General features: G+C 43.7%; 1 protein-coding gene across 4 annotated transcripts in view; it reads right to left on the bottom strand.

The window, feature by feature from the left end:
* Nucleotides 1-13,055, bottom strand: part of scai (suppressor of cancer cell invasion) — a 44,796-nt gene that overhangs the window by 30,311 nt on the left and 1,430 nt on the right. For all 4 annotated transcript variants that reach the window (XM_029647773.2, XM_029647765.2, XM_029647757.2 and 1 more), the window contains one exon: nt 8,325-8,449. In XM_029647773.2, coding sequence (XP_029503633.1) covers nt 8,325-8,431 — 107 coding nt within the window. In that variant the 5' untranslated portion in view covers nt 8,432-8,449. The remainder of the gene's footprint in view (nt 1-8,324; nt 8,450-13,055) is intronic.

Here is a 13,055-nt window from a genome sequence, read left to right on the forward strand (position 1 = left end):
AGTCGTCTCAAATAAAACTGTGAAGGACCTCAGCGTTACTCTGGACCCTGATCTCTCTTTTGACGAACATATCAAGACTGTTGATGTGATCTTCCTGTCTGGGTTGGCGCCCCCCCTTGGGTTGTGGCGGAGATCTTTGTGGGCTATACCCGGCCTTGTCTCAGGATGGTAAATTGGTGCTTGAAGATATCCCTTTAGTGGTGTGGGGGCTGTGCTTTGGCAAAGTGGGTGGGGTTATATCCTTCCTGTTTGGCCCTGTCTAGGGGTATCATTGGATGTGGCCACAGTGTCTCCTGACCCTTCCTGTCTCAGCCTCCGGTATTTATGCTGCAGTAGTTTATGTGTCAGGGGGCTAGGGTCAGTTTGTTATATCTGGAGTACTTCTCCTGTCTTATCCGGTGTCCTGTGTGAATTTAAGTATGCTCTCTCTAATTCTCTCTTTCTCTCTCGGAGGAGGACCTGAGCCATTGGACCATGCCTCAGGACTACCTGGCATGATGACTCCTTGCTGTCTACAGTCCACCTGGCCGTGCTGCTGCTCCAGTTTCAACTGTTCTGCCTGCGGCTATGGAATCCTGACCTGTTCACCGGACGTGCTACCTGTCCCCGACCTATTATTTGACCATGCTGGTCATTTATGAACATTTGAATATCTTGGCCATGTTCTGTTATAATCTCCACCCGGCACAGCCAGAAGAGGACTGGCCACCCCTCATAGCCTGGTTCCTCTCTAGGTTTCTTCCTAGGTTTTGACCTTTCTAGGGAGTTTTTCCTAGCCAACGTGCTTCAACACCTGCATTGCTTGCTGTTTGGAGTTTTAGGCTGGGTTTCTGTACAGCACTTTGAGATATCAGCTGATGTACGAAGGGCTATATAAATACATTTGATTTGATAGCTAACTGTCTAACCTAGCTGGCTACTGAAGCTAACTAAACTAGCAAGGCTAATTAAGGCAATTTTGCTGCGCTCCCCTTAGCTACAACAACGCAATTCATATGAAACAGTTGATGGTTGGTCATTGTAGCCTACTCCTTCTCACTTAGCCAACCTAATCCCTTATTTTTTTAACTTAATGGTCTATCCCTGTAGGCTATGTAGCAAAGTCACACAGATCATTTTATTTAAATTTAGACATTCTTTTCATTATGCCTATTTTTTATATATACAGTGCTTTCGGAAAGTATTCAGACCCCTTCCCCTTTTCCACATGTTGTTATGTTGCAGCATTCTAAAATGTATTAAAATAAAACATTTCCTCAATCTACACACAATACCCCACAATGACAAAGTGAAAACAGGTTTTTAGAATTTGGGCAAATTTATAACACACAAAACAGAAATACCTTATTTACATAAGTATTCAGACCCTTTGCTATGAGACTCAATTCGGCTCAGGTGCATCCTGTTTCCATTGATCAACCTTGAGATGTTTCTACAGCTTGATTGGAGTCCACCTGTAGTAAATACAATCTACTGGACATGATATGGAAATGAACACACCCATCTATATAAAGGTCCCACAATTGACAGTGCATGTCAGAGCTAAAACCAAGCAATGAGGTCGAAGGAATTGTCTGTAGATCTCCGAGACAGGATTGTTGAGGCACCAACCTGGGGAAGGGTACCAAAAAAATGTTTGCAGCAATGAAGGTCCCCAAGAACACAGTGGCCTCCATCATTCTTAAATGGAAGAAGTTTGGACCCACCAAGACTCTTCCTAGAGCTGGCCACCTGGCCAAACTGAGTAATCTGGGGAGAAGGGCCTTGGTCAGGGAGGTGACCAAGAACCCGATGGTCACTCTGAAAGAGCTCTAGAGTTCCTCTGTGGAGATGGGAGAACCTTCCAGAAGGACAACCAATCAGGCCTTTATGGTAGATTGGCCGGACAGAAGCCACTCCTCAATAAAATGCACATGACAGCCTGCTTGGAGTTTTCCAAAAGGCACTTAAGGACTCTGACAATGAGAAACAACATTCTCTGGTCTGATGAAACCAAGATTGATCTTATTGGCCTGAATGCCAAGCGTCACATCTGGAGGAAACCTGGCACCATCTCTACAGTAAAGCATGGTGGTGGTAGCATCTTGCTGTGGGAATGTTTTTCAGTGCCAGGGACTGGGAGACTAGTCAGGATCAAGGGAAAGATGAACAGAGCAAAGTACAGAGAGATCATTGATGAAAACCTGCTCCAGAGCACTCAGGACCTCAGACTGGGGCGAAGGTTCACCACCCAACATGACAACAACCCTAAACACACAGCCAAGACAACACAGGAGTGGCTTCGGGACAAGTCTCAATGTCGTCGAGTGGACATTATTTTTCCAAAATGAATACTCTCCCAATTAATCTAATACTAACGTCAGTTCAGATATTTTGAATAACAGTGCCCATCCCTAGTGCAGAGAGCTTATTGCACAGTGCAAGATGCTCCAGTCCTTTGGGGTCATTTGGGATTGGTGAAACCATGTTTTGTTGAGTGTTAAATCTTGTTGATGTTGGCTTGAGAGGACAAGCACAGGCAATTATCATAAACACACCCCCGTAAAGCCCTCCCATGTCAACACAAAGGGCTTCTATGCAGGACAACGCTGATGCAGTGAGACAGATTTCACCAATGCGTCAGCCAAAACAGTCATGTTTGACAACATTGTTGAGATGCATGTTTCTCAATTACTACCAGCCACAACACCTTTGTCTGACAACACCGTTACAGTGAGTCGAGCTGCAATTAGAGTACGCAGTGTTTCCCGTCTCTTCTAGGAAAGCGTTTGTTTCAGAGTGGGATGCCAGTCACGCCACTTCAGTTTCTAGCCATACATCCCAGGGACGAGCGGAATGGAGAAGTAATGAAGCGACCAATTCCAAGCTCTCAGACAATCATTCAGGCACGCGTTGTTACTACTGTACACACTTGTTAGGGACAGTGGGATAGAGCGGGGGAGGGAGACAGAGAGAGAGAGCGGGTAAGGGAGACAGAGGGATAGAGCGGGGGAGGGAGACAGAGAGAGCGGAGGGAGGCCTGCAGCTACTGACATACCCAGACTAAAAATAGACGAGAAATGACTGATTAACTCAAACACAACCCGTTGGCCACATGGGATATGGCGAACACATGGTCTGACATGAATATTTTTCCATTTTAATGTATGCGTGATTGCATGCGTGTATTCTGTGTATGTGATGTATTGAAAAGAAAACATCTTAACCCAACAGTAAGGGTTGGCAAAAGACACAAAGTGCCACATTAGAAATCACATGGTTCCACTCTTCAAATTGGGGTTGATACAAAGAAATTGTGTAATGCAGCTTCATATTTTTATTCAGCATACTTCTAAGAGTGTGGACCTTATTTTCAACACTGATCATTTCAGGTCTACGAGCCATTTACTAAATATAACGTGTGCAGGTGAGGGATTGGCATTTGACATTTTACTATTTAAATAATATCATGGCATGTTTTCAGATATCCGAAAAGCAAAACATTTTTTTAAATAAATATTGTTCAACAAATCAAAACGAAGCAAATGCACATGGCAGAGGTAAATGGGAAAGACTGATTTAATCCGGTAGTTTTGGCTAACAGCAATGTGAAAGATTTTAATGCGAATATTCTAAAATCTGCATTAAAAAATATGCACATTTTCCTACCAGAGGTGTGTTTCAACTAAACTGACCTGGTGCACATAAAAAGCACTTAATCGTATAACGTTTACTTTATCGAAAAAAAGAAAAGAAAGTTGTTTCCATTTGATTTTTTTTTCCTGTTAATGATTTTGGCACAACAAGTCTGCCATAAACAGCAAATGTGCCCATGCTGATCTTGGTACTTGAGCTCCAGCCAACCACTTGCAGATACAGTGCAGACGGTACATGACGAGATTATGGATAAGAGCAGGATCATTTTTACTTCTCAATTGGCAGCTAAGCACCGATCATCATTTCACCACCAACTCAATAGTTTGGAAAGGAGCACCAAGCTCATCACTGTGCACTTTCACCACCCTGTGAAGTTGTTCACAATTTATTTTGTCTGTAGCCTAATAAACTGTTCATTCTTTTCCAAGTCGCAGTGGGAGGACCACACAACATAACTTGCAGTAACACGATGCTTACTTCGCCGTGATGGTTATGTCAATCTTTGCATACAAAAGCATTTCCACCTCAATTGTAGCATAATCTATTTCCCCAACACAAACATGATCCCACCTTGTCTACAGTTTTGTTTTGGAAAGTTTACCCACAAATGATCTGTTTCCATCAGGCCTGGCATGACATTCTTTATCTGACGTACTTTACTTGCAAAAAAAGGTTGGATGGAAACCTGGTTATTGACAAGAGAAGTCTCGGTCTCGAGACAAGACTGCATGACTGGGCCTCCCGTGTGGCGCAGTGGTTAAGGGCGCTGTACTGCAGCGCCAGCTGTGCCATCAGAGCCTGGGTTCGCGCCCAGGCTCTGTTGTAACCGGCCGCGACTGGGAGGTCCGTGGGGCGACGCACAATTGGCCTAGCGTCGTCCGGGTTAGGGAGGGCATGGTCGGTAGGGATGTCCTTGTCTCATCGCGCACCAGCGACTCCTGTGGCGGGCCGGGCGCAGTGAGCGCTAACCAAGGTTGCCAGGTACACGGTGTTTCCTCTGGCACATTGGTGCGGCTGGCTTCCGGGTTGGATGTGCGCTGTGTTAAGAAGCAGTACGGCTGGTTGGGTTGTGTATCGGAGGACGCATGACTTTCAACCTTCGTCTCTCCCGAGCCCGTACGGGAGTTGTAGCGATGAGACAAGATAGTAGCTACTACAACAATTGGATACCATGAAATTGGGGAGAAAAAGGGGCAAAAATTAAATAAATAAATAAAACTGCATGACTAAATGCACAGAAGCAGCTCAATGCACTGTTATAAAAACTACATTCAAAAGTTTATTTTATTATTCACTGCTCAAAAAAATAAAGGGAACACATCCTAGATCTCAATGAATGAAATATTCTTATTAAATACTTTTTTCTTTACATAGTTGAATGTGTTGACAACAAAATCAAACAAAAATTATCAATGGACATCAAATTTATCAACCCATGGAGGTCTAGATTTGGAGTCACACTCAAAATTAAAGTGGAAAACCACACTACAGGCTGATCCAACTTTGATGTAATGTCCTTAAAACAAGTCAAAATGAGGCTCAGTAGTGTGTGTGGCCTCCACGTGCCTGTAATGACCTCCCTACAACGCCTGGGCATGCTCCTGATGAGGTGGCGGATGGTCTCCTGAGGGATCTCCTCCCAGACTTGGACTAAAGCATCCGCCAACTCCTGGACAGTCTGTGGTGCAACGTGGCGTTGGTGGATGGAGCGAGACAGGATGTCCCAGATGTGCTTAATTGGAATTAGGTCTGGTGAACGGGGGGGCCAGTCCATAGCATCAATGCCTTCCTCTTGCAGGAACTGCTGACACACTCCAGCCACAGGAGGTCTAGCATTTTCCTGCATTAGGAGGAACCCAGGGCCAACCGCACCAGCATATGGTCTCACAAGGGTTCTGAGGATCTCATCTCGGTACCTAATGGCAGTCAGGCTACCTCTGGCGAGCACATGGAGGGCTGTGCGGCCCCCCAAAGAAATGCCACCCCACACCATGACTGACCCACCACCAAACCAGTCATGCTGGAGGATGTTGCAGGCAGCAGAACGTTCTCCACGACATCTCCAGACTCTGTCACGTCTGTCACACGTGCTCAGTGTGAACCTGCTTTCATCTGTGAAGAGCACAGGGCGCCAGTGGCGAATTTGCCAATCTTGGTGTTCTCTGGAAAATGCCAAACGTCCTGCACGGTGTTGGGCTGTAAGCACAACCCCCACCTGTGGACGTCAGGCCCTCATTACCACCCTCATGGAGTCTGTTTCTGACCGTTTGAGCAGACACATGCACATTTGTGGCCTGCTGGAGGTCATTTTGCCGGGCTCTGGCAGTGTTCCTCTTGCACAAGGGCGGAGGTAGCGGTCCTGCTGCTGGGTTGTTGCCCTCCTACGGCCTCCTCCACGTCTCCTGATGTGCTGGCCTGTCTCCTGGTAGCGCCTCCATGCTCTGGACACTACGCTGACAGACACAGCAAACCTTCTTGCCACAGCTCGCATTGATGGCCCATCCTGGATGAGCTGCACTACCTGAGCCACTTGTGTGGGTTGTAGACTCCGTCTCATGCTACCACTAGAGTGAAAGCACCGCCAGCATTCAAAAGTGACCAAAACATCAGCCAGGAAGCATAAGAACTGAGAAGTGGTCTGTGGTCCCCACCTGCAGAACCACTCCTTTATTGGGGGTGTCTTGCTAATTGCCTATAATTTCCACCTGTTGTCTATTCCATTTGCACAACAGCATGTGAAATTTATTGTCAATCAGTGTTGCTTCCTAAGTGGACAGTTTGATTTCACAGAAGTGTGATTGACTTGGAGTTACATTGTGTTGTTTAACCTCTTCAGTCGACCCTCTACTTTTTTGAACATTTTGTTAAAAATCGCGCAACATTTCAGCGCCCTGCTACTCATGCCAGGAATATAGTACGTTCATATGGTTAGAATGTGTGTATAGGAAACCCTCGGACGTTTTTAAAACTGGTTAAATCACGACTGTGGCTATTACATAACGTGCGTTACATCGGAAAGCGCAGGAAAACCTGATCACAGAAAATGGAAATAAATATCCTTGCGCCACTACCGCAATTGTTAACAGTGAGCCGAATTAGATAAGACCGAGCATTCAACTCCCACAGCATCCCCATGTTGTCGAGTATCTTGTGAATTTAATCCTCTTTGATTCTTGGTTGAACCGAAAGAGGGGCACGACGTACCTCCGGTCTCCGCCCAGATCATTCCGGAAGAGCTCTCTCCTGAAATTTTTTCCAAGACGACAGCTAATGATATGTACATCGCCTACGGATGATTTTTATCGCTTATTAACGTTTACTAATACCTAAAGTAGCATTACAAACGTATTTGAAGTGTTTTGTGAAAGTTTATCGTCTACTTTTTGAATTTTAAAAAATGACGTTACGTTGTGAAATCGCTGTTTTTTTCGTTTATCACACAGTCTACATATAACGATATCTTGGCTTTATATGGCCCGATTTAATCGAAATAAAGACCCAATAGTGTTTATGGGACATCTAGGAGTGCCAACAAAGAAGATGGTGAAAGGTAATGACTGTTTTCTATTTTATTGTGCGGTTTGTGTAACGCCAAAATGCTAATTATTTTGTTTACGTCCCCTGCTGTGCTTTTCTGTTGTAGTGTATTGGTGCATGCTATCAGATAATAGCTTCTCATGCTGTCGCCGAAAAGCATTTTAAAAATCTGACTTGTTGCCTGGATTCACAACGAGTGTAGCTTTAATTTGATACCCTGCATGTGTATTTTAATGAACTTTTGAGTTTTAACTAATACTATTAGCATTTAGCGTAGCGCATTTGCATTTCCAGAGCTCTAGTTGGGACGCAAGCGTCCCAGGTAGAGGTAAGAGGTTAAGTGTTCCCTTTATTTTTTTGAGCAGTGTATTAAGAATTTTAAATATCATGGTATATCCTTGAAAGTAAACATGTCACAAGGATCATTTACATTTAGAGCTTTTTCAATGTTAATATAGGCCTACCATGTAGAACTTTTTCAATGTTAAAATAGGCCTACCATGTAGAGCTTTTTCAATGTTAATATAGGCCTACCATTTAGAACCTTTTCAATGTTAATATAGGCCTACCATTTAGAACCTTTTCAATGTTAATATAGGCCTACCATGTAGAGCTTTTTCAATGTTAATATAGGCCTACCATGTAGAACTTTTTCAATGTTAAAATAGGCCTACCATGTAGAACTTTTTCAATGTTAATATAGGCCTACCATGTAGAGCTTTTTCAATGTTAATATAGGCCTACCATGTAGAGCTTTTTCAATGTTAATATAGGCCTACCATTTAGAACTTTTTCAATGTTAATATAGGCCTACCATGTAGAGCTTTTTCAATGTTAATATAGGCCTACCATGTAGAACTTTTTCAATGTTAATATAGGCCTACCATGTAGAACTTTTTCAATGTTAAAATAGGCCTACCATTTATTTTCTTCAAAGATGAACACTCACTCAAGTAATCTAATACTAACGTCCGTTCGGATATTGGATTGATCAGTTAACCGTGCCCAAACCTAACGTATTTTTTAAAATTATACCTTACTGCATTGAATGTCACTTAAGAGTATTCCATTGAGAAGTAAACATTTAGAAATGACTCAGCCATAAATCAAAACACAAATACAGAAACCTCAAGAGACAGACAGAGACTGACCTTAGACCATTGAAGAGTTGTTTGGACTTGTCCAGCAGGTAGCAGAAGTCTGTGACCGTCTTCCTTTCACCCAATGGGATGTCATCCTCAGCCCCAGCTCCAGTCATGTCACCCGCTTCTCTCCCCTGAAAATCCACAGAGCATCTATGACTTGATAGAAGCCATAATACGTATGTTTAAACTAAAGAGCATTTTGTCATGTATCATTCTTTGTTGTAGATAATATTCATCTGACAAAAATGGCTGTAAGCTAAAAACTAAAATCAAGCCTGCAAATGCCATGTCTGTGGAATACATATTGTTTGGAAGACTACAAAAAACAGGTGGGAACTTGTGTCTTTTAGACAACTGTGGAAAAAGGTAAAACCACACCATAGGGAAGAACTGCAATCCTCATCACAGTGAGTAACCAGGTTTGGTCCTGGTTAAAATTAAGGTTGTGTGTAGGAGGCCAGTGGGGCCAGAGGCTAAATAGGCACTGTTCATCTGCTAAGTCATGCAACTGAAGAGGGACAAATCAACATGCACACTGTCCCTCACACAGACACTGAAATATCCTCTGTGTGTGTGAGCCTTTTCTGCATCACCAGAAAACCCAACGGCTCTACACTGTCCAACAATTCACTGTCAAGCTCTGGTAATCACACTCTGGCAAACAGCATGTAACTTGCTAACCAGCACATGCATTCAAGGTGTGTGTGTAAGATTGGGTCATACACACACACTGAAATGTAGCATGCAAGCATCGTTTCTGCATCACCATATGACCAAAGGGCTCTACACTGTCCAACACTTAGGCTAACTGCTGTCAAAGCCAACCAGCTCAAGCATATTACTCCCCCTTTTGCAGAATAGGAGCAACCAATTATAAACAGTTTAACAGAAAAATATATTGGATTTTTTTAAATAAAAAGTATATATAAAGCCACTAATTCATGAACTTGTGCGAGAATACAAGGCTTGCCAAACTCTAGACCAACTTTACTCCACACACAGACGCACGCGTACAAAGCTCTCCCTCGGCCTTAATTTGGCAAATCTGAACATAATTCTATCCTCCTGATTCCTGCTTACAAACAAAAACTAAAGCAGGAAGTACCAGTGACTCGGTCAATAAGGAGGTGGTCAGATGAAGCAGATGTCAAGCTACAGTACTGTTTTGCTAGCACAGACTGGAATATGTTCCGGGATTCTTCCGGTGGCATTGAGGAGTACACCACATATGTCATTGGCTTCATCAATAAGTGCATCGATGACGTCGTCCCCACAGTGACCACACGTACATACCCCAACCAGAAGCCATGGATTACAGGCAACATCTGCACTGAGCTAAATGGTAGAGCAGCCACTTTCAAGGTAAGGGACTCTAAAGCTTATAAGAAATACCGCTATGCCCTCCGACGAAACATCAAACAGGCAAAGCATCAATACAGGACTAAGATTGAATCATACTACACCGGCGCCGATACTCGTCTGATGTGGCAGGGCTTGCAAACGATTACAGACTACAAAAGGGAAGCACAGCCGCGAGCTGCCCAGTGACACGAGCCTACCAGACGAGCTAAATTACTTCTATGCTCGCTTCGAGGCAAGTAACACTGAAGCATGCATGAGAGCATCAGCTGTTCCGGATGACTGTGTGATCACTCTCTCTGTAGCCGATGTGAGTAAGACCTTTAAACAGATCAACATTCACAAGGCCGCAAGGCCAGACGGATTACCAGAATGTGTACTCCAAGCATGTGCTGACCAACTGGCAAGTGTCTTCACTGACATTTTCAACCTGTCCCTGACTGAGTCTGTAATACCAACATGTTTCAAACAGACCGCCATAGTCCCTGTGCCCAAGAACACGAAGGTAACCTGCCTAAATGACTACCAACCCATAGCACACACATCTGTTGCCATGAAGTGCTTTGAAAGGCTGGTCAAGGCAAATTGCAACAGATCATCAGATGATGCCATCTCTACTGCACTCAACACCCTTTCCCACCTGGACAAAAGGAACACCTATGTGAGAACGCTATTCAAATGCTGTTCATTGACTACAGCTCAGCGTTCAACACCATAGTGCCCTCAAAGCTCATCACTAAGATAAGGAGCCTAGGACTAAACACCTCCCTCTGCAACTGGATCCTGGACTTCCTGACAGGTCGCCCCCAGGTGGTAAGGCTAGGTAACAACTAGAGATCGACCGATTATGATTTGCCAACGTCGATACCGATACAGATTATTGGAGGCCCAAAAAAGCCGATACCGATTAAAATCGCCCAATATATATATATATATATATTTTTTGTAATAATGACAATTACAACAATACTGAATGAACACTTATTTTAACTTAATATAATACATCAATAAAATCAATTTAGCCTCAAGTAAATAATGAAACATGTTCAATTTGGTTTAAATAATGCAAAAACAAAGTGTTGGAGAAGAAAGTAAAAGTGCAATATGTGCTATGTAAGAAAGCTAACGTTTCAGTTCCTTGCTCAGAACATGAGAACATATGAAAGCTGGTGGTTCCTCTTAACATGAGTCTTCAATATTCCCAGGTAAGAAGTTTTAGGTTGTAGTTATTATAGGAATTATAGGACTATTTCCCTCTATACCATTTGTATTTCATTAACCTTTGACTATTGGATGTTCTTATAGGCACTTTAGTATTGCCAGCGTAACAGTATAGCTTCCGTCCCTCTCCTCGCTCCTCCCTGGGCTCGAACTAACAACACATCGATAACAGCCACCATCGAAGCAGCGTTACCCATGCAGAGCAAGGGGAACAACTACTAGAAGGCTCAGAGCGAGTGACGTTTGAAACGCTATTAGCGCGCGCTAACTAGCTAGCCATTTCACTTCGGTTACACCAGCCTCATCTCGGGAGTTGATAGGCTTGAAGTCATAAACAGCGCAATGCTTGATGCACAACAAAGAGCTGCTGGCAAAACGCACAAAAGTGCTGTTTGAATGAATGTTTACACGCCTGCTTCTGCCTACCACCGCTCAGTCAGATACTTAGATACTTGTATGCTCAGTCAGATTATATGCAACGCAGGACACGCTAGATAATATCTAGTAATATCATCAACCATGTGTAGTTAACTAGTGATTACGATTGATTGTTTTTATAAGATAAGTTTAATGCTAGCTAGCAACTTACCTTGGCTTACTGCATTCGCGTAACAGACAGTCTCCTTGTGGAGTGCAACGAGAGAGAGGCAGGTCGTTATTGCGTTGGACTAGTTAACTGTAACTGTTGCAAGATTGGAACCCCCGAACTAACATGGTGAAAATCTGTCGTTCTGCCCCTGAACGAGGCAGTTAACCCACCGTTCCTAGGCCGTCATTGAAAATAAGAATGTGTTCTTAACTGACTTGCCTAGTAAAATAAAAGGTATAAAAAAAATACATTTAAAAAAAAATCGGCACCCAAAAATACCGATTTCCGATTGTTATGAAAACTTGAAATCTGCCCTAATTAAATCGGCCATTCCGATTAATCGGTCGACCTCTAGAAACAACATCCACCACGCTGATCCTCAACACGGGGGCCCCTCAGGGGTGTGTGCTCAGTCCCCTGCTGTACTCCCTGTTCACTCATCATCATCAAGTTTGCCAATGACAACAGTGGTAGGCCTGACATCGACGAGACAACCTACAGGGAGGTCAGAGACCTGGCCGTGTGATGCCAGGACAACAACCTCTCCCTCAACGTGATCAAGACAAAGGAGGTGATTGTGGACTACAGGAAAAAGAGGACAGAGCACGCCCCCATTCTCAACGATGGGGCTGCAGTGGGGCAGGTTGATAGTTTCAAGTTCCAAACTATCATGGTGCAAACACACTAAGAGTCGTGAAGAGGGCACGACAAAACCTATTCCCCCTCACAAGCCTGAAAAGATTTGGCATGGGTCCTGAGATCCTCAAAAGGTTCTACAGCTGCACCATCGAGAGAATCCCGACTGGTTGCATCACAGCCTGGTATGGCAACTACTCGGCCTCCGACCGCAAGGCACGACAGAGGGTAGTGCATACGGCCCAGTACATCACTGGGGCCAAGCTTTCCACCATCCAGGACCTCTATACCAGGTGGTGTCAGAGGGAAGGCCCTAAAAATGGTCAAAGACGCCAGCCACCCTAGTCAGACTGTTCTCTCTGCTACTGTACCTAAGTCTAGGTCCAGAAAGGCTTCTTAACAGCTTCTACACCCAAGCCATAAGATTCCTGAACAGCTCAAAGGCTACCCAGACACCTCTTTTATGCTGCTGCTACTCTGTTTATTATCTATGCAGTCACTTTAACTCTACCTACATGTACATATTACCTCAACTAACCGGTGACCCCGCACATCGACTCTGTACTGGTACCCCCTGTATATAGCCTCACTATTATTATTTTACTGCTGTTGATTAATTACTTGTTACTTTTATTTCCTACTTATCTAAAAAAATATATATACTTAACACAATTCCTTAACTTCTTCAATCATTGTTGGTTAAGGGCTTGTAAGTAAGGATTTCACTTTAAGGTCTACTACACCTGTTGTATTCGGCCCAAGTGACACGTTTTTTTTTTTTTACTAGCTACACCTCCTTGTTAAGGGAAGTATCGATGGTATCACTAATGTAGCCTAGTATATTGTGGCAGCATTGAGAACTTAGCTAGTGTCTGGGGCAATCAAACGTAATTGTTGATGTTATCCACATATTAAAGCATGTGATGGTAGGA

Source organism: Oncorhynchus nerka, linkage group LG4 (genome assembly GCF_034236695.1).
Source record: "Oncorhynchus nerka isolate Pitt River linkage group LG4, Oner_Uvic_2.0, whole genome shotgun sequence".
Classification (NCBI taxonomy): Eukaryota; Metazoa; Chordata; class Actinopteri; order Salmoniformes; family Salmonidae; genus Oncorhynchus; species Oncorhynchus nerka.